Source organism: Macaca mulatta, chromosome 8, assembly GCF_049350105.2.
Source record: "Macaca mulatta isolate MMU2019108-1 chromosome 8, T2T-MMU8v2.0, whole genome shotgun sequence".
NCBI lineage: Eukaryota > Metazoa > Chordata > Mammalia > Primates > Cercopithecidae > Macaca > Macaca mulatta.
In genome coordinates this window covers 34,462,337-34,485,415 of record NC_133413.1, presented here as the reverse complement: position 1 = coordinate 34,485,415, position 23,079 = coordinate 34,462,337, and the positions used below count along the sequence as shown (strand labels likewise).

Genomic DNA, 23,079 nt, shown 5'->3' with positions numbered 1-23,079 from the left:
AAATCAGCCTTGACTCCTCTCACTCAAATCCCATATCCAATTCATCATTACATCATTCTAAATCTATCTTCAAAATATATTCAGAATCTAATAATCCAATAATGTCTTTACACCACTCCTACAACTCCTACAAATACGTCTGGATTACAGCAATAGTCTCTTCAGTGGTCTGATCTTGGGATCCTTCTCCACAAGCTATTCTCAACACAGCAGGCAGTGATCCCATTAAAACTTAAGGCATCAAGTCCCATGGCCACTCAAAACTCTGCAAAAGTTCCTCATCTCTTTTGGTGGAAAAGCCATCTTTCTTACAATGGCATGCCAGGTCTTCCCTGATCAGGCCTTCATCACCTCTCTGACCTCATCTAATACCTCCTGCCTCCCATGCTAGACTTAAGCCACACTGGCCTAAGGCCTTTTCCCTGAGTCTGGACCATTCTTCCACACAGCCATATGATTAACTCCATTAATTTGTTCAAGTCTTTCATCAGCTGTTACATTTTCAAAGAAGCCTTTCCTGACCATTCTGTTTATGTATTTCTTAAGGGTATTTTTGAAATTTTATTTCTTCTTGATACATAAGAAATGTACACACTTTTGGGGGTACATGTGATAATTTAATACATTCATATAATTTATAAAGATCAAATCAGTATAATTGGGATATGCATCATCTTAAACATCTGTTTTTCCTTTATGCTAGGACATTCAAATTATTCTCTTATAACTGTTTTGAAACATGCAATAGACTCTTAGAAATGATGGCCACCCTACTAATCTATCAAACGCTAGGTGTTATTTCTTCTATCAGACTGTATGTTTCTACCTTTTAATCTATTTAAAATAACTATGCTCCTCCCCCAGTATTCTGATCTCCTCACACTTATTTTCCCCATATGATGTACCACCTGCTAAGATAGTACATGGTTTCTCTATTATTCTTTTGTTTGTTTCTCCTTTTAGAGGTAAACTCTCTATTGAGCAGGCACTCAATAAAGAATATAGAATAACAGAAAACATAAAGTCTTTCATCATTAAAGAATTATCTAATTTATAAGAAGCAGCATGGGATATTGAAAAAAAAAAAAAAACCTAAATGAAGTGGCATTCCTGTTTTTTAGACCAGCCCGTGTTTTCTTACTAACTGTACGTATTTAAGACCCAGTCATTTCACAATTCTGGATCTTGGTTTTCTTACGAGTAAAGTAAAATATTTTGATTAGGTTATCTACAAGATCTCTCTGATTTTAAAATGTTAATGGCTCTTCTGTGATCTTGTTTAGTAACATTGAGATACTTCCAAATCATCGTTATCTTATCATTGACAGCACCCATCATCACATTAATTTATTGAGTGCATCTGGATAATGAGTGGATTTCTGTCTTGGTAAAATGATAGCATTGTAGAATTCAAAGCCTCTGCAATGGTTCTTCAACAACTAAGAGAAGTTATTTTTCTCCTTGTGAACTTGTCCACCATTTTATGACAGAATAAGAAGTTACAGCAATAAATTCAGATATACACACATATGATTGTCCATGTCAATGTCAACAGATGGCATTTTGCCAGAGAGGGCAGCATTTTTATTCAAACCATCCATGTCGCTCTATTTCTGACTGACAAGTAGACTGATGATTATCCTTTTCTGTTCTCCTAAATCCTGAGAACAATGCAGGTATGATGGTAACACATAAATTACACAGAGGAAAAACCACATGAACAAACCCAACCAAAATAAATAGTAGCACATCCATAGCTTTGTCAATAGGTCCGTTGGAATTTCTGGACCTTTTCTGAAACTTGTTACTGTAATCGCAAGCTATCAAACTTGAAATCTAAGGAAATGCACTTGAATTTTTAAAACTGCCTAGTAATGACATCTCATGCTTATATAGCACTGTGAGCCAGAGACTATTCCAAACACTTCACGAACACCAACTCACTTGATTCTCCCAAAAAGCCTCTGAGGAAAGTACAGTTATTGCTACCATTTCACAGATGAGAAAATCAGGGCACAGATAGTTCATAGTGTGCATACTGTCACACAGCCAGAGATAGGGCTGGGACTTAAAGCCAGACAATCTGGTTCCAAATTGTGCGCTCTTAATCACCATACAATCATGAAGTAAAATTATTTGCAGCCTGAAGTCTCTTAAACTCCACGATGTGAATTTTTTACATCACATCAGACTTTGCAAATTATATGTTAAAATGTCCAAAATCATGTCTCAACATACTTTGTAATAACTAAACTCTATATTGAATTCTTCCAAATTAAAATGTCAGTTAATTAAGACATGGTTTCAGATTATTTTCTTCCACCTCCACTCCCATAAACAAGTTACCCTCAGTGTAACTTTTCTTCCATAAATATACAAATGAGATAGCTACTTCATATAAAATACAGATTGAGTATCCCTTATCCAAAAGGCTCAGGGCCAGAAGTGTTTTAGATTTTGGAATGTTTGCATTATAGTTACCACTGAGCATCTCCAATCTGAAAATCCAAAATCTAAAATGCTCCAACCAGCATTTCCATTGAACATCATGGTGATGCTCAAGCAGTTTTGGATTTTTGGAGCATTATAGATTTCAAATTTTCATATTCGGGATGCTCAGCCTGTACATTGTTTGGCACTATACAGGTCACAAAAATGAATTAGCTATAACTCTAGGCCTTAGGACATTGTCAGTCTACCATGAGCAATACGCAAGTATCCAAATAAGAACACACAAATCTAAATGTGATAAAGCACAAGCAATAGGTTATGGGGGGTTGGAAGAGGTCTACAAGAAGAGGGGTCCCATCATCTAATTTGGAGAGGTGAGTCTTGAGGCCTAAGTAGAATTTGGGAGAAGAGAGACTGTTTGAAGAGCACATTCATGGTAGAAAAAAATAGAATGAGCAAAAATGTGGAAGAGAAAAAATAATATTCAGGGTTGAGTTCTAGATGGCTAAAATATGGTCCATCGGGATGAAGACTGGGGAGACGGCTGGACTTAGGCAAGACAGGAAGTTTGGGGTTCTGCTGCAGGAGTGTCTTCAATATCATAAGAGAGTTTATGAGATATGTGTTTTGTAAATATTGGTGCTATTGTGTCCTCAAGAAATGAAAATAAAAGTAATTTGTGCTTTATAAATCAGAAGATTTCACAATAAATTTCAAAACAGATCCCATGAAGCCCACTGACTAGTAGTGCTCATATGTTAAAAAAACAGTTTCCTATTAGGTGCATGATCAAGGTCTAAAGATTTATAACTGGCTGGGCATGGTGGGTCACAGCTGTAATCCCAGCACACTTGGAGGCCAAGGTGGGCGGATCACCTGAGATCAGGAGTTCAAGGCCAGCCTGGCCAACATGGTGAAACCCCGTCTCTACTAAAAACAAACCAAAAAAATTAGCCAGGCATGATAGTGCATGCCTGTAGCCCCGATACTCGGTAGGTGGAGGCAGGAGAATGGTTGAACCCAGGAGGTGGAGGTTGCAGTGAGCCAAGGCTGCACCACTGCACTCTAGCCTGGGCAACAGAGCAAGACTGTCTCAAAAAAAAAAAAATTACTATCATTCTACATATTATGAAAGGAGGAACAAATGAACAAATAAAACATCTGGAAATTAAACTCAGCTCCCCTAAATCTGTCCTATAAATCCAAGGACCATCAGAACTAAGTAGTTACTCTTCCTCTTCATTTGTCATTCACCTCTCATCCTTGAACCCTGTTGATCCAGAACAGAGCAAGAGTGACATATAAGCAAAATATATCACCAAAGCATGTCACCAAAATGTATGCATTTCCTCAAGGAGAGAATCTCACTCAGAGATTTTGTCCTTTATATAAATGTTTAACCTGATTAAAATTTGCTTTCTAAACCCTGCAGGAGACCAGAACAGTAAAGTAAAAGTGTAGAAAAAAATGTTTTAATTAATATATACTGATTGCAAAGTGACCTGGTAGCTGAAAGCCTAGAAAAGATGAAAATATCAACATTTTCTGGCTCTATGTGGTCTCTGGCAAGAAGGTTAACATCTTTGGGCTTGTTTCTCTATGCTAAAATAAAAGATTTGGTTCAAAGTGTCTCTAAGATGCCATAAAGCTCTGTAATTCTAATTTTGATTATGCAATAACCCAACATACAATCAGAATATACGTAGGTCTGGGTTATTTAGTAAAGCAGCTATAATCCCTAATATAACTCAATATGTCTTAATGAAAGAACACAAGTCAACAAAGTTATAATGTAACTATGTCCTAAAGACATCACAGTATTCAACATTGTGAAGATCCTGTATTCAATAAATCCCATTTTAAAATGACAGTAGTCACTAGTACTGTAAGTTATTAAAAGATTTCAATCCAAAATAGATAAAAAAGTTTCAAGGTGACCAATCATCAGCTATTCAGAAAACTCAGCAATCTTGAAGTATGAATTTTGCAAGGATTTTGAGAATCCTTGTATTGATCTCACTGATTACATGCACAGTTTACTAAATAGGCAGGGGTTATGTAGGTTATTGACTATGTGTACCATAGGTTCCATAGTTCAGATGAATTAAGATTATGAGGATCATATTCATGCAAGACTAAAGTTACTGCTAAGGGGTTAATTTAAATGTCTCCCTGTTATCGTGGAAGTAGAAAGATATAAAACACTGAAGTAATTATTTTACATATTTTTGTTTGTTTGTTTTTGATGTCAACTGAAGCCTTTATAGATTACGTGACAATGTTTTTTCTCTTCCTTTTGAAGAATCATAGGAGTTGCTTGATGGGAAAAACTGAAATTCAGCTTGCTTTAAAGATTATAGTAAAAAGAAATCAGAGTAGTAACCCTGAACTCTGCCACTAATCATTCTTAAGATTTGCTTTGTAGGCAGTACTTAGCATCATGTAACAATCAATGGTTACTGATTCCTTTTACTCCCAGAAGAGCAAGCAATTATGACCCAGGAAGTTCTACCAAGGGATTACAAACAAATGCTAACAAGAGTTCAATTCTACTGTCCTTAGATCATTCCATTTATGTATGGAGCTTTTATTGCTGTGACACCAACATATTTCATAAAACAAATACTTCCGGCTACTTAGCAAAGGAAGAGGCAACACTGAAAGTCATCAGGCTAATCGTGGTCAAGACTGTGGTTAAGGTCTCACTCACTCTCTCCCCCTACCCATCTAGTAAGAAACCACAGGTCTGGGCCATCCACTCCAAAACCTCTGATGCTTTAGGACACTGGCTTCAGAGAAGGGTGGGTGAGAGAAGTGTGGAGCCATGTGCCCTGAGATTGCTGGAGAAGAAGGAATAGGTGAGGTATGAAAGAACAGAGGAAAGAGAAGAATAACTGTGAATGGCAAGTATGAAAAAAATGAAGGGAGGGAACAGAGGAAAGAGAAGAGTAACTGTGAATGACAAGTATGAAAGAAATAAAGGGAGGGAAAAGGAAGGTAAACTGGGGAAATAAAATTGTATTACGTTGTACATCAATACAGGTAACACAGTTAGGAACTGAAGGATATAGGGTCTTCTGCTTGCTCATGAATTAAGTTTTCTTCCTAATGGCAGCTATCATTGTCTTCAGTGTTGCTCTCATCTTTCTTCCAAATGCATATGCATATATGTACATTTGGTTTAATATTAAATTAAGAACTTTTAAAATAAAATACATGATGACGGTTTTTAAATTTGATAATTACATGCATATTAAATTCTGTACTAACGCTGGCTTCAAAGAGAGTTCATGAATTTCTCCTTTGTCTGGAAGACCACCACCTCATGAAATGCAACTCAAACACTAAGTGCCTATCACTGAAAATCACAGTAAATCAAGTCTTGTCCTATCATACCATGTTTCTGACGATAAATTTAAAATGTTTTACCTGAGGAAGCTTTCCATTCTATTTCATCAAGTTTTATGGGGTCCATCAGCTTATTTCCAGTGCACAGTCAGAAAACTTATACCCAGGCAAAATCTACTCTAGATTGTTATCAAATATTTTATGCTTAGAAGGGGCTGCCTCATTGCTCCAGTATTGATTTAGAGTTCAATTTCTGCAGCAAATGTATTATACTTGAGTGAATAACAATCAAGATGAACAAAGCATAGAAGTTCTCACATATTTCTAGTTCTACTTTAAAGAATAAATAAAAATACATATATTATGCCCACTACTATACGTTTTTGTAAATGGCAAGCTCTTACAAACTTATATCTGTTAGAAAAACCATAAGGTGTACAACAAAAATACCAAAATCCCTAAAGTGTGTATATCTAGAAAGCACTGGCTTTTTCCCTTTTTGTAGGATTGTGGCCAATAATCCAGCCAGTAAGATTTCCTTTTAAGTTACTTGCAACAGAATCTCCAATATATACTTAAGCTCCAATTATTTTTTACTTCTAAAACATTTTTTTTCTCTTTTACTCTAGCAATTAGGCATAGGGCTAGAAATATTTTTTGTCCATCCCTCCCAAACCTATTAATAAACAACCTGTTTGTCCAAATTTAAAAATATTTTTATCTGCTCCATTTTATTTATGGTCAAATAATTTTCCCCTTTAGAATGTTATGTGTATGAATCATATGTATGTATATATACACACATAGATACACATAGATCTATGTATTGCACTCAAATAATTTCTACATTTGATTTGGCTCACATAAAATTATTCGATGTATATTATTTCCATGGTTTGTGTCAAATACTGAAAACAACTCATAGACGTTAATTCCTATCTTTTGAGATCAGGAAATCCCAGTTGGAACAATGAAAAGAGTAAGGTAAACATAATCTTAGGATTCATGATATTTCTAGCCACATTCTTCGCTTGCACCACATCTAAACTGTATAGATTATTTTCCATTGTCCCAATCTTTCCAAAGAGAGTACTTCCTTGACAAACAATCTGATATACCATGCAGTCTTTTCCTCTCTCAAAAGTAACTCCTTATCGCTTTCCCTATAATGAAGCCCTTCATGCAGTGATTTTTGGACATTACTCAAAAAGTAATAATCTATGTAACTCAAAAAGTAATAATCTATGTATTCTAACCAATTTTTATAAGGGAAAAAATACTCCTTTTATGACACTGGGTTCAAGAAATTAGTAAAGCCCTACACAACATTTTAAGGCATAACAAATTAATTCACTGGTAAAGAGTCCCTACAATTTATTTCTAGAAATGTTAGCGCTTGTGAATATATGCATATATGAACCCTGATAGAAAGGGCAAAGAAAGAAGTGAATATATTTTTAATCTCTGTTTTCTTTAGGTAGAGTAACCACTTTTGTTCTCATCACAATCTCTTGGGAGTTTTAGATATTAACATCCCCATTTGTTTGGATGTAAAACTAAATCTCAAGTGAAACGATTTCCTCAAAGTCACACAGCAGGTTAGAGGAAGAGTTGGCATTTGATTTCGAATTTCTAGCATAATTCCTACTTTAAAATAATGTATCATCAACTCTTCACTTCCTTCAAAGTTTTTCATAAGGTTCCCCTAAAGCTCCAAAAGTATTCCCCAGACATTGTTACCAAACCACTGTCAAGATCAAAGGAGAAAAAGAACAAAGTGAGGCAGGGAGTTAAAGTAGAATGAGGGAGAATATTGGTGCTGATTTTGTATTTTTTATGTCTCAGGTCTAGGACTCGGTGTTTTCCAAAATCTCATTTAATCTCCTAACAGCCCCAAGACATGTATATTTATTATTATCACATATAAATGAGGAAATGGATTTAACACGATGGTCTAACTTGCTCAAGGCCATGAAGACGGGCAAGTGGGACTGAAATTCAAGTCTACCCACTGGAAAGCTAACACCCTAAGACAAAAAACTGAGAGAATCAGAGTTGTAAGAGACTTCAGAAGTAAATATAGTTAATAATCTGCTAGGAACATAAATCTCCCTCAACAGTGTCACTGCTTGAATACTTTTAGTACTAAGAAAATCATTTCTTTCCAAGTATGTAACACATTTCAGTTGGGATAACTTTGATCACTAAAACATTCTCCCATATATTATATTGTTGGGAGATAGATGTCCAGCTTCCAGAGGGGTGTCTTATGCATACCAACATCATAAAGGTAAAATTATCTTTTCTTTTTTATTGAGGCAGAGTCTCACTCTGTCACCCAGGCTGGAGTGCAGTAGCATGATCTCAGCTCACTGCAACCTCCACCTCCCAGGTTCAAGTGATTCTCCTGCCTCAGCCCCCTGAGTAGTTGGGATTATAGGCATTAGCCTCCACCCCTGGCTAATTTTTGTATTTTCAGTAGAGACAGGGTTTCACCATGTTGGCCAGGCTGGTCTCGAACTCCTGATCTCAGGTGATTATCCCACCTCAGCCTCCCAAAGTGCTAGGATTACAGGCATAAGCCATGGCACCTGGCCAAAATTCTCATCTCTAAAAAAGACACCTGTTATAGGGTGATAAAAGTTTTACTAATTAGTATTTAAATAATAAATGGGAAAACCAAATCTTTTAAATTATGATAAATAACATATGCTACTTGAATATAAATGCTAAAAACAGTTTCGAGAAGAAAAGCAAGTGTAGCAAAGGTAAGATGACTTCAGTTTTAGTCTCAGCATTGCCACTGATTGGTTGTAGTGACACTGGGCAAGTCGCTTCACTTTTCCAGACCTGCCTTTTCTCACTTAGGAAGTGACATAAATAATCTCTAAAAATGTTCAGCATATAAAATTCTATGATTATAAGACATTAGTTATATTATTCAGAAACACCCTTTGAATGCCTACACACACACACACACAGAGACAAAATTCACTGCAGTAAAGATTACAACCATCTTTGAGATGATGAGGATTAACTTCACTCACTGCTAGTCAATCACTCTTCATGTGAATAGTATATGAACTCATGTCTTTATTCAGTTTAAGAACTAAACAACTTAATGGCAGATTCTAGTCTTTGTCTGTACAGTGAAATGAACAACCCTTGGGAATATTTTAATACTCTGGATGTTCTGCAAGCCAAAACAACACATAAAAATACGACCAAAATATAGAAACAAAAATATTTACAGCTACCAACTCTCTAGAATCTGAAAATAATCTTAGAATCTTTATGTACATGCTAGAAGAATTATGTATGTATTTTTCATCTTAAGAGGATGCTCCTAAAGGGCCAGATAGATCAAACTTTTCTCCCTACTCCAATGGTTTGATTAAATAGTGCCATATGGTAGATCACCCCTGGCTACTCAGCCTGTTGGCAGCAGAGGTGGGATTGCTGTCATTTAAAGGACATTGCTGGGCAAGTGTTCAGTATTCGGTAAATGGAGAAGAGAAACATATTAAGAAAAGACAGAAGTGGAAGTCAAAAGGTGAATCACATGATGGTAAAGAAGAAGAAATGCTGAATTAAGGGGGTATATGTATAAGAAAGTAAGAAATATCTCAAATTGCATTATGCAATTAGATTCTTAAAATTCACTAGAACATAAGCTCCCTGAGGGCAGGTACTGTACTATTTTCCACTGCCATATAACCGGTCTAGAACAGAGTCTGGCACAGAGTAGGCACTTAGCATACATTCACTGAATGAAAAAACAAAACAAAACAAAGAGGAAATAACAGAAGAAAAACAAAGCATTGATGTAGAGCAAAAGTAATAAAAGTAGAAACATGAGCATAAAAGTAGATGGAATGTAGTTTATGTTGTAGTAGAATGTTCAGTGAACTCTGCGGACAAGTTATATTCCTGGTTCTCAGGGGCATCTAAACAAGTCATAACTTTTTATGCTTTGGTTTTTCAATCTATAAAATATCTCTTCCTTCATGCTTTAAAAGGATACTATGAAGAGTTGCTAAAAGAAAGAGGGAAGGAGGAAGAACACAGATGGATGGTTTGGAACATCATTTTCTGGGAGTACAGAAATGCTGATGTCTAAAACCAGAACAACTGGAATCAATCAAGCACACTAAAGAAAAAAAGATGAAAAGATCAAGAAGGTTAAAATTTGATTTAATTATGCCATTAAGAAACTGGTATATTGGTCACTGGCTAGAGATTTTTTTTGTATGTTTATAATATATGAAAGTACCATTCAGCATTAAAATGCAATAAATAAGGTTAAAGTTTAAATGAAGACAGTTGAAATTATTTTGATATGATGCCATGAAATATTGACCCATAAAGCCAAAATGGCATAATTACAAAAATAAAAACGAGTCAATATGTAATTGGGAAGGTAGGAAGGAAAGAGGAGAAGAAGACTGAGTTGGGTATCACAAAGGAATAGAGAGGAGAAAACAAAATGGGCTATGAAGAAATGAGATACCATCTCACACCAGTTAGAATGGCGATCATTAAAAAGTCAGGAAACAACAGGTGCTGGAGAGGATGTGGAGAAATAGGAACACTTTTACACTGTTGGTGGGATTGTAAACTAGTTCAACCATTATGGAAAACAGTATGGCGATTCCTCAAGGATCTAGAACTACATGTACCATATGACCCAGCCATCCCATTACTGGGTATATACCCAAAGGATTATAAATCGTGCTGCTATAAAGACACATGCACACGTATGTTTATTGCGGCACTATTCACAATAGCAAAGACTTGGAATCAACCCAAATGTCCATCAGTCACAGACTGGATTAAGAAAATGTGGCACATATACACCATGGAATACTATGCAGCCATCAAAAAGGATGAGTTTGTGTCCTTTGTAGGGACATGGATGCAGCTGGAAACCATCATTCTTAGCAAATTATCACAAGAACAGAAAACCAAACACCGCATGTTCTCACTCATAGGTGGGAACTGAATAATGAGATCACTTGGACTCGGGAAGGGGGACATCACACACGGGGGCCTATCATGGGGAGGGGGGAGGGGGGAGGGATTGTACTGGGAGTTATACCTGATGTAAATGACAAGTTGATGGGTGCTGACGAGTTGATGGGTGCAGCACAGCAACATGGCACAAGTATACATATGTAACAAACCTGCACGTTATACACATGTACCCTAGAACTTAAAGTATAATAATAATAATAATAAATAAATAAATGAAAAAGAAAAGAAGTGAGCCATAGAGCAATCTCCTATATATGAGGGAAGAACTCACCCTAGGCAACCCATGCTGTTTTCAGAAGCAAGCTGAACACTGTATGGATGATCAAATAAAAAGGGAAAAGACCACCATGACTGAAAATTCAATAAGAGCAAAACAGGAAGGCGAGAAGAAAATTTATTTTTAGTGATATGCACTAAACACACGCCTAAACAGTGTTCCCACTTTAAGTACTTCCCTAATTCTCAGTCTGATGCTATGTTAGTCTCTAGCTCCAACTCTCTACAATAAGGATATGATGAGAGAAGAAAACAGTAGAGAGAGAGAGAGAGAGAGAGAGAGAGAGTGTGTTTAAATTCTCAGAGACAGAGACAATCTAAAAGTTTGGATTTTGCCACATTTTTCAGAGTTTAGTATATTTTAATAAAAGAATTTCACTAGGCATTTCTGAGCCTGGGTTTCTTCACCAGTAAATTTATAAAATTATTCAGTTCCAATAGAAAATCTTTCAGTCTCTTCCAGTTTTTAATATTTTAGGCTGTAATTGGCAACGATTAAAGTGGGGAAAAGTTATTTGAAATCACTGTTCTGAAATACCTACAAATATAGTTGCCAAGAACTAGAAGGATCCATTAGAATTTAAATGAATGGCATTTTTAAATAGAAGGAAATAAATCCTACGGTATATCCAATTCATCATGTTGATCTTTTGCAAATGGTTACTGATTCTTATTGTCATGCAGTAACAATGGTTTGTCATACAATCCCATAATAAGACTTAGGACAAAGCAAAACAAAGTTGGCCCAAGATGAAAATACCAACACATTCTTGCATCCAAGAATCTGTTGTCAAGCAGGGAGGATCTCACATCCAGAAAACATTTTCTTTCAAGATGGTACCACTATTTCCTGGCTACAATTTAATTAATCAGCTCTTTTTATAATAATCTAAGTTTGCAATCTCCCAACAGTCAGGGTAGGAAAAATTTTAAAGCCCAGGCAAAGAAAACAAATGAATAGTGCAAGTATTACATAACCCACTGAGAAGTAAAAACTTAATTAGTATCATGACAATATCATCATTGTGGTAGTGGGAAACCATTAACCATACTTAGAAATACTTTAGAATAAAAAATACATAATTATATACTTTCATTCCAATTCTTCACTGGACTTCTTAAGACCTACATGAATGCATAGATTAATATCATGAAAATATGAAATATTACTTTATGAAAGAAATACCCATTTTAGAAAATCCGACATAGCCACTATACCTTAAGGCAATTTAAAATGTCATATTTTGCCTTATATTATAACAAAGACAAAGAATGTTGTAATTTGACAAGAGTCAGTGAGGGAGTAATTCCAGTATTTATAAAATAAAACTTTAATACTAGTAGGTAGATTGGTTTGGGGAGCAACGCTGCAGACACAATTACTGGGATTGTCTCTCTTCTACTCTCTCAGGCTCCAGGATAAAGAAGAATCAATTAGCCCTCAACAGTCTATGACCTTGAAGGCTACAGCTCTGTGCATAATGTGCTGAATATGCTGAGACAGAAAAAAAAAAAAAAAAAAAAGGAAAAGGGAGAATAAAGTCCTAAAACCACTGAAGAGCATGTTTCACATATGATAATGTCATTTTCAAATATAAGCCATGACAGCTTAGTTTATGTCAAAAACATGCACGGTAAAAGGAACGTCCCAGTTCTTTCTGCGACTAAACAATACTTTCTTAGTTGAAAAATACAATCCCTTTGTAAGCTTTTTTTCCCTTTTCCATTAATTAATGGTTACAACCTTTTTAAACAACAACAAAAACAACCACTTACAAGTCTCTAGAAACAAAGCTGCCTGGACCAATCCCTTTCAAACACTACTCCCCCCAACCAATACCCCCCCGACCCCCCGCCCCACAAAAAGTAGGCTCACAATTTTTAGAATACTTAATTTTTTTTTTTTTTAAGGGACTAGTCCAAAAAATTAACAGAGTCTCCCTACAGGTTTTAAAGTGTTAGCCAACTAACTGTCTACCCCTAACTTTTCAGGAGAAAACTACTTCCCAGACTGCTTCTCTAGGCTTATCTCCGATGTGCTTCAAAACGTTGCAGCTGTGCATCTGGTCAAACTGGCCACAATGATGCTTTTAGGCAGCAGTAAATCTTTCCCATTTATTGCAGATGCCACAATATCAATGCCCTGGCTTGGAAAAAAAAAAACTGATAAGGAATATGTAATCTACTAAAACACTTAGTAGAAAAATTTACTTTACAAAATAATTTATCAAAACTTTACAACATACTTTCTGACATGGTCTTAGATCAGGAAAATGTGCTAGATGTTTCTTTGTTTTCTTGATTTCCTCAGATGACAAAATTATAGAATTTAGTTGAAGTGTTTTTCAAAGGGCATTTTTTTCTTTCTCTGGACAATGAAACCTGTTTAAGCAGATTTCAATTAAAGACTTAAGTTTAAAATGATCAAGTAACCTTGTTCTCCTGATGAATTTCGCTTCTCTTTGCAGGATCTGTACTTGCTTTTTATAGCATGTCATTTCATCTGGGTATTATTTCCCGGTCACTTTGCCAGGTGGGAAGAGGCAGCAAAGGCGGTGATGTCTGTCAGACCTTTAATGATGCTTCAGGGATTTGATAAAGATACAAAGCATTGTCTGCATGAAGGAGGTTTTCCCTAATTGCACCTAGAAAACAAGACTCTTTTTTTTTTTTCTTTAAATCTTTGCCATTGAATCTGGTGTGTGTGAAATGATTAGGAGTTACAAGCACAAATCAAGTTTTTCTGTGTTTCTATAGCATGCTGCACTACTTCACATTGAACGTGACGTCTGGAAAAGGTACTCTTTATTCTTCATTACTGTCCAGAGGAAAAACAAAAGAGGCATTTCGTCAGAGAAATTGTCAACTCTCTTTTAACCCTAAGAGCTTTCATGTAAGTTATTAAGAACCAAATTTTCTGATCTTGTACTTTCCTACTAAGTAAATATTCCTCATGGTAAAAAGTGATAGGAGATAGAGACAACAAAAATAAACTAGAAACATTTTTAAAAGGCTATAGAAAACTCCTCCCTTCTATATTGATGTTTAGAACAGTCATGCTTTCATTCCTGTCAACTTTCCACTCTAAAGCTATTGCAGTTACCTAATGCAAATGCAAACAGAAATGTATTGTTTTTAAGAGCGTGGGCTCTCTTCACATCATAGGTTATTAAACTGGGCTGCTGCAATCTGCCAGACTAAGATGACACATGCCTTAAAAAGAAAAACAAAAAAGAGGTACCTCACTAATGGATCTTGTACTTTTTAATGACTGCCAAGGAAGCTATTTAAACATTTGATTATAGAAGACAAAACTAATTTGGGCAAATCCTTCATGCAGAATCCTACTGTGTCCTGGACAAAATAAAGCTGCCGTTACTAAGTGCTCACTAACTGAAAGTACAGTCTGGGCAGGACAGTAGTCATCTCAAGCTAGTGAGAGGCGAGCACCGTAAATGTCTTAAGACTTGCTGCAATCTCAGAAAGAACCAATTAAGATACAAAAGTACGGAGAGGTGGTTAGAGAACAGGAAGATGGGAGAGAAAGACAACAAGCAGTTTGGGGTTGCTGAGAGGTAGAGGGTAACAGAAAGGTGACAGGAAATCTATGATGGGGAAGAGAAAGACACAAAATAATACTGGTATATGAAAGTCACATTTCTATAAAACATGAAAAGATGGCCTGATGTTTCAATTTTAAAATGTGTTAGAAATAAATTGAATTTAACTTAAATTCAAGCCTGACTTGCAGATGCTGAAGTTTTGCATTCCCGGTACCAGACTGAACAATGTGGCTAGAGAGAGCTGCTGTCACAACACTGGTTCAGACCCGGAATTTGCAAGATCATTTTACTCAGCCCTTCAATCCAGCCCAAGTGTCTCAAACACATGCTTTGCTTAAACAAAACCAGGCAACTAAAATGCAAGAAGAAAGGGAAACATCCTTTGGGGACCTCAAACCCACCCCTTTCCTTTATTCTTCTTCATCATCATCATCATCATCATCATCATCATCATCATCATCATCTCTCTCTCTCTCTCTACTTACAAAGTTTAGGAGCAGTTTGGAGATTAGTTTCTGTTGTTTGTGGCTGAGTTGCTGACTTGGGCGTTCTCACCTCAGGGTTCCGGGTGGGTGAAGGGAAGGATGGTGCAGTGGACGGCAAGAAAGAAAAGGCAAAAATACGATTCTTCGGTGTCGGTGCCGCTGATGGTTCAAAGGAGACAACAGCCTTGTCACCTTGCACTGTAACTTGAACCTTGCTTTCAGATTGAGCCCTAGAGACAGGTGAAGTATATGCCTCAGACGACACCCACACAGCTGAGGCAGCAGTTGGGTCCAGAGAAATAATAGGGTCCTGGCCTAATCCCCCAGGGTCAAGGTGAGTAGGAGAGTCATACTCAAAGATCTTGTCCACGAATACCCACTTGAGGCCGGCAATGCAGAGGCAGAGGCTGACCAGGCAAGCCAGGATGGGGACAATGCAGATTTTCTCTGAGTTGAGGCAACCTCTCAGGCGCTCAGCTTCTAGGCACACACAGCAGGGCACGGCCAGGCCCACAAGTCCAGGGGTTCTCCCATCTTCAGTCTGGGGCTCTGGCATGTCTTCTGCTGCCGGAAGCCCATCAAGAGATGGGTCTGCACTCAGCTGAGTGGAGGGGCTAGAGGACCTCTCGGCGGCGACCTCAGACATGTCTGGGGAATAAATCTCCATCGGCTCACCTCCAGAAGAAGGCCTGGCCGCTCTCACGGTCCATTACCACGCAGAGGCCCCCCCAACCAAATGATACAGCATCTTAAAGGGGGAAATCGATAAATTGTCCAAGTCCAAGGCCATTATCAAAATCAAGAAGAGTTCAAGAAGATGCAAGGGGGGAAGAAAAGCTCCTAGCAACTACAAAATCAGAGTATATCGTTATAATTCTTTAAACTGCTGTTTCTGGGCCACTTTTCTAGTTCTTTTAAACGTTACTCCAAACCATCCCAGGCTCGTCAAGAGGACAGGGACCAAAATAGATCGACGGAGCTGCTGGCTGGTTAATTAAGTAAACCAGTAGCCCAAAGTGAAAGGCATGTTTCTCACCTCGAGCATCTGAAGCTGGTGTCTGCTCAGATGAAGAAAACAACTGTCATGCAGGAGAAGTAAAAGCAGAAGGAGGACCAGCGGCGGTGGCGGCGGCGGCAGCAGCGGCGGCGGCAGGAGAGGCAGTAGTGACAATAGCAACAGCATCCTGTTGTGTTAACGCGACGACGGCTGAAAGGGGCTGAATCATTACAGAGCAGCAGGTGCCTGCCCTCGGAGCATCACTGCAAACAGGATCAGAGGGCTCCGGAGGCAAGAGTGCAGCCAAGAGGGGCGGTCACTCCCTTCCCCGCCCTGCCTCCACCCCACCCCCGACTACTCCTCTTTGTCCTTCTTGAGTGCTCATTCACTTTCTTCCTCTGCGGCTCTTCTCTGCTTCAGTCTCTCTCTTTCTTTCCCTTCTTCATCCAAGCCCGTCCTCTCTCTCTCCTCTCTCTCTTTCCTCACCCTCTCCCAACCCCCACTCCCCACTCTCTATCCACACTCTAGAGCTGCAGGCTGGTCTGAGTAAAATCAGTATCCCCAGCCACACAGGACTGCCAGTGACTTCCTATTTTATCCAATTAGAAGGAATAAAGGCCATCAAATCAAAAAGAGGCATGCAGGCATCAGTTAAGCCTAGTCCCCATGGCCCCCACCCGTTTTCCTCCTTTTTCTTTCTTTCTCTACAAAAGCTGTCCCAGTCTTCTTCTACCCCCACCTTGCCGGCTTTCAGTCTCTTTCCTTCACCCACTGTTGGGTCAGAAAAAGCCAGCGATCGATGCTAGCAATCTAACAAAGCTGGGATGGGGAGGGGGTTGGGGGGTGTAGGTGGGACCTTATGGGTTGGACCTGAGGCTTGGCGAAGTCTGCTATCTGATTCCTCCCTAGAGAGGTAAGCTTTTCAACAGCAATTTCTTCCTGCCTGCTGCTGAGAGATAGCATTCCTTCCCTAGCCCTCTAATAAGTTTTGTTCACTAAGAGGACTGTTATTACCTGATTTTCGACCAACAGTTTGAACGTTTTTTTCCTAACCATGGACAGCTCTGCCTTTAGCCCTTTTTGCAATGACTCTGTAAGACTTTGTCATGCCCAGAGAGAAATGCTGAGTACAGGCTGGAGGGAGTGCTAGGGGAGGGGTTGGCAGCCCATATATCCCCTGCTGTGGTCCCCTTTGAATTTCCATTTCTTCTATCTCACCCAAAGAAGACTAGACTAATGTCAAGCTAATAGGAAGCACCAGTAAGTAACAGAGTTATGATGCGAGCAAAGCTACCACTTCATTTTTAGATTAGCCTTTCATGGTGACTCCACACTGCAGAGGTCTGAATTCCCTGGCACTGTAATATATACCACATGTCCTCAGCTATCACCGCACTGCAAGTACTAAGAAGAGTTTTCGATGAGAGCATGCCTTTTGGGTTAGGTTTCAGGAGCTTTACCTTCCAGATAGTTTCAATGCTGATTTTTTTTCTTTTAAAACAACAGTCATTAAAACACTAGAAGAAAGCACTGTTCATAATAGAGACCACAGGCTTCTCCAAGCACTCTGCTCCATGTCACTTCACACAATATGCATCTGAACCTGTAATGCACACTTACTGTGACTGGACATCTAAACGGTTTCCAAGGAACCATTCTGTTTACCTATGTCAACAGGAGTCTTTAAAACTCTCTCTAAATCTATACTACATAGCCATCATATGAGTCCCTGAAGCAGTGAAATTTAGAACTCAAGTCCTGAGAAAATCTGCTTTAAGCATGTTGTATTTTGTAGGGCACAATCTCCACTGCTTTGAGGTACGTTTCAGCTTCAAATGACAGGAGATAAGAATATTATCACTTCTTCCTTCAAGATGAAATTAGTCCATAATTATAAATGATTTAAAGGGTCTTAACATCTTAAACTGTGTTTGCAGTACTATAACAACAACAAAAGCCTGTGCCAATTTGCATAATTGTAACCATGACTATGACAACTTTATGGGCAACATGAGTTATCCTTAAGTTCATCTCTCTATAATCTGCATATATATACCAGTAAATGGTGTTTAAAAATAATTCCTATGCTTATTTTCTAGGTTTATTTGACTTTAAAGCAGTGAGAGCTCTCTTACAAAGATTCTAGCAATGGACATACAATTTCACAGTGTAGAAAATGTCTACTGAAGCACTTAAAGCATTCACATTGAAAGACAGTAAGATCTCAATGATCAATATTCATGTAAATATTCAGAAACAATATCAGCAGGTGTTTATGCTAAACTACGGTAATTTATAATTTCTTCAAAAAGTACCCAGTTGAAATATATGGCACTGAATTCCTCAATTTTGACCTAAACCAAAATATTATACTCAGTACACTAGCATTTCATCCAAGGCCAAGGTCAGCTAAATTTCAAAGACCAAAATGGGGTTCAGGTGGCCCCAAGTCCGGCAGATAGGAGAAAATACCAAGCATGATAACCCATAGTTTAGAAAGGTGGTCTTTAACTTACACCAATAGCAATTATTCACCTTACCTCAACCATTAAGAACAAACATATTCAGCAGGGAAGAAAAAAAAAAAAAGTTACTGGGCATTGCTCTAGCTGTTACACTGAAAATACCCAACACTTATAGAGAAAACCAACATTTTATACAAAGACTAGGACAACACATCAGAGAGAGAATCCTGTGGACTGCCACAAGTACTCTTTCCCTTGGACTACATAAACCAGACTTTGGGATGTGTCTGTTTTGCCCCCAGAAAGGCATTCCATAAACCCTGTGGCACCTTGGTGCTAAGATTAGTCTGCAGACAGTCAGCTTCCTATAAAATTGTTTTTTTTTCCACCAAATTGGAAAATAAATGTAAATGGGGAAATGGAGAAGGATGGGAGGTGAAGAATAAAAGGAATTCTCCTTTAGTTCTACCCTTGGGACTAGGACCCAGAAGTTGCCTTTCTCCCTTCATCAAATCCTCTATAGCAATAAAAGAGTGAGAAAGGAAAGTGTGAATGGGGTTAGAGGTCAGAATTTCCTTTGGATAAAACATGTATGTTTGTAGGAAAAACTGCAAGGATATAGCATTTTAACCCTTTAAGCTCCACCCCAGTAAAGCCCAGGAATACCCCATTTCCATGTCCTCTTAGAAAAATAAACTAGACAATTTTTTACTACCTTTTTAAACCTTTTACACCATCTCCCTCACAATAACAAAAGCTACCTTTATTGAGTTCCACCCAGGCAACAAGCACTCTGCTAGGTTCATAATACACATTGTTTCTGATCTTCACTAATCCCATACAGTCCATACTAATCTTAAAATTTTTAAAAAAATATTTCATTGGCCCAGGTAGCTTAGGTAATTTTGCCATGGACATATAGCTATGTGGCCAAGATTTGAATACGTTCTGATTCATTCTATTTCTGCTGACAAATACTGATTTTGTTTTTTTATCAAAAGGGTGCATTTGATTATATTATTGATTACATATCTCTTCAAGAAGAGACTATGAAAACCAGAATAGATAACTATGAAATAGGAATTATTACCTTAATATAATTTGTAAACAAACTTAAAAGGATCTAGTTTTCAAAATAAGACTTCTAAAATTTTGCCTAATAATTTTTAGAAATTATAAGAATTAAGCATGGACCATTTAAATACTATCTATTTATCATTTAAATCAAATGAGCTCTTCCATGGTCTCATTCCAGGACTTCCTTTGGGAACCGATTTCAGTTATGTATTGCTGTGAAACAAACCGCCCGGAAATAGCTTACAGCAACCGCCATTTTATTCTGTAGGTTTACTGGGTTCAGCTGAGTGGTTTCTCTGCTCCATTTGACGTCAGCTGGTGCTGCAGGTGAGGTGCAACTAGGTGAAAACATTCAAAATGGCTCCCATACATGATGACTGGCAGCTGCTGCTAGATGCCAGCCGGCACTGTGAAATGGTGCAGCAACCTGTGGCCTCTCCTTGTGGCTTGAGCTTCCCACAGTATGGTGGCCAGGTTGTGAGAGAAAGCACCCCAAGAGGAAGAAAACACAAGCTGCCAGTACTCTTAAAAGTCTGTGCCTGAAAGCAGAACAAACTATTTCCCCTGCATCCTACTGGTTAAGAAGTCACCGTGCCAGCCTAGACTCAAGGACAGAGGAAATACATTTTGAGGGAGAAAGTGGCAAAGAATTTGCAGCCACAATTAATCTGCTACAGAGGATAAGAAAGTAAATGCTAGTACACCAACCTGGATCAAGAAGAGAGACGGTAATATAGAATGGGATTTGGCAGAATAAAGCAAAATCTACTTATATTTCTGATCCACTTTCATAATATTTCAGCTTCCTTCTAAGTTGGCTTCAAGAAAAAAAATCCTGTAATATCATCAAATAAAAAAATACTAGAATTTCTCTGCTACTTCAATTCAAGTTAGTCTATGAATTCAAGCTAGTCATTCTGCTTTACTTTTATTTACTTTATCATCAGAAGAATGTACGGTAGCTCCAACAGATGAAACAGAATGATAAATATCATTTTGCTTTTGACCTTATTACTCACTTATTTTCTCTTTGACTTTTTTCCTGTATCTTGGCGATATAACTCTAAAATATTATCTCTCTGAAATCTAAAAATACTATCACTGAAAAACTTTATCCTTGCTCCTAAATTTTATGGCTGGCAAAAGAGTAGAATTTACTTCACGGTATCTAACATAAAATAAAAATGATGGCAGCAGTTGTTTCATTTGGGGAGATCCCTACATACAAATGGCAATTATTTATTTATTTGCTGAGGAATTATGAAATCATAATTTTCATAAGAAAGCGCCAGGCCATAAAGTTAACTTTAAAACCCTGCAGCTTCTTTGGAGGATAAAGTACACCAATGGATCTGTCAGCTTCCTCCACCTATCCAAAAAACATGCCCTCAGCTAGGTCTTAGCTCCTTGACAGAGCCCTTCCCATTTTTCCAAATCATAGACCCAGTATTTCTTAACTGAAACGTTTACTGGGGCACATTCACAGTCATGCGTCATCATTTAATTACATCATGTATACAGGGCTGAAGAATGCAATTTCTTTGACGGCAAAGATTATCAGTATTTGATTGTCTGATAGAGCTGGGCTATCCATTCAATACATACATTTGGTTTGGTTTTACTTTTAATTGGGATTGAATTACACAGATTATGGGGTCTCTAATAGATCAGCAGGCTTTATTCATACCCTCTATACTCTCCTCCATTTTTTCAAGTTTTAATGGCCTATTCAGATACTTCCTTATCAAATTTTCTCTGATTGTTCCAAAATATGCCTTGAATTAATTTAGCCCGGTCTAGCAAAACTCAACTACCACAGATCCTATCAGTGGAGGGAAAGTTTGGAATATGCTAATATTTAACTATTTTTTCTTGTCATTCCTCTCTCCCCAGCTAAACAGAAAAGTTCTCTGAGAGCAAACCAAATCCATGTGCTGTTTGATGTTCTTCTACATTATTTATGATGCAAAATGGGTGAGATGAATGGAAGTTATTTTACCTTACTGGGCATGTCTTTTCTGCCCACTTTAAAGGTGAGTCAAGACTGATTATTCTTACCCAGTGAAAATGTTCTCAGAGCAGACAATTTGACTTAATTTTAAGCATTACTTTGTGAGATGCTGTATCAAGTGCTTGATATTGACTGTGCTCTGTGTTCTCATTCTGTAACACGATGAGCAATTTACTCTGGTACATTTTGTTCTTTATGAGTTTAGATCCTTTGTAACTGAAGATACAGTAAATGATCTCAAAGATGAAGATGTGAGAATTTCATATGGAAAGATATTTTAATTGCATATGATAGTTATAGTGAGTTTGCTTTACTTTGGGAGAATCTATTAATTTCTCACTCCCCATAAGTAAAATTATTTGTTTTCTACAAACATAGTTTATTGGTCATTTTACAAGTTGCTCTTCTTTTAAAATTCCACTGGAGAAGTTTTGGAACTAGATGGAAGGGGTGGTTGCGCAACACTGCAATAAATGCAACTGGTTGTGACTCTCAAATGGTTAATTTTGCTGTGTGAATTTCAACTCAAGGAAAAATGAGACTGTTAAGGGTAGGCTGCCCTTTCTTCTAGAAAGTATCAATAGGCAATGTGGCATTGAATCTCAGGCAATTATTAACTTTGAACTCTGAACTTATATTAATATTAATTTACATATGTATATGTATATATATGTATATATTTAGAGTCAGGTTTTCACTCTGTCTCCCAGGCTGGAGTGCAATGGCGCAATCCTAGTCACTGCAGCCTTGATGTCCTGGGCTCAAGCAACTCTCCCACCTTAGCCTCTCAAGTAGCTGAGACTACAGGTGCATGCCACCATGCCTGGCTAACTTATTTTTAAATTATTATTATTATTATTATTATTGTTATTATTATTTTGTAGAGGCAGGGTCTCACTCTCTCACCCAGGCTAGAGTGCAATGGTGCAATCATAACTCACCATAGTCTCAAACTCCTGGCCTCAGCAATCCTCCTACCTCAGCCTCCCAAAGTGCTGGTATTACAGTTGTGAGCCACCATGCCTGCCAATATGTATATTTTAAATAGGGAAATAGGATGGAGTTGAACAGTGAAAAATAATATTTTAGTACATAAAACAGGATAGAAAGATAACGCTTTGCTCATGTTCTCATAAGCCTTTTGAATTCAGAGTCTCAATGACATATCCATTTCCTAGTTTTTGTGTGTGTATGTGTCTGAGCTCTTTGGGATGAAGGACTCCACTGGAAATAAGTGCCAAGGACGAGGGGCAAGTGGCAGTCTTCCAGTATTATCTGTGTTTTCTTATCAAAAGTGTGATAAACTCAACACCAGAACGTCAGCTCCATAAGGCCATGCACTTGTGTCTGCCTCCACTGCTATATCCCCAGT

At 37.7% G+C, this 23,079-nt stretch overlaps 2 protein-coding genes across 13 annotated transcripts in view; both read right to left on the bottom strand.

The window, feature by feature from the left end:
• The window catches only part of NRG1 (neuregulin 1), a 218,667-nt gene that overhangs the window by 104,325 nt on the left and 91,263 nt on the right, over nt 1–23,079 (bottom strand). For 5 of the 12 annotated variants that reach the window (XM_077943423.1, XM_015145139.3, XM_028852556.2 and 2 more), the window contains exon 1: nt 15,158–16,698. The exons of the other annotated variants lie outside the window; for them this stretch is intronic. In XM_077943423.1, coding sequence (XP_077799549.1) covers nt 15,158–15,824 — 667 coding nt within the window. In that variant the 5' untranslated portion in view covers nt 15,825–16,698. Of the gene's footprint in view, nt 1–15,157; nt 16,699–23,079 lie in introns of those variants that run through there. 12 annotated transcript variants of the gene reach the window in all.
• LOC144330769 (uncharacterized) lies at nt 16,152–16,340 on the bottom strand. The gene has a single exon (XM_077943428.1). It carries the CDS (start codon nt 16,338–16,340, stop codon nt 16,152–16,154), a length of 189 nt encoding a protein of 62 aa, XP_077799554.1.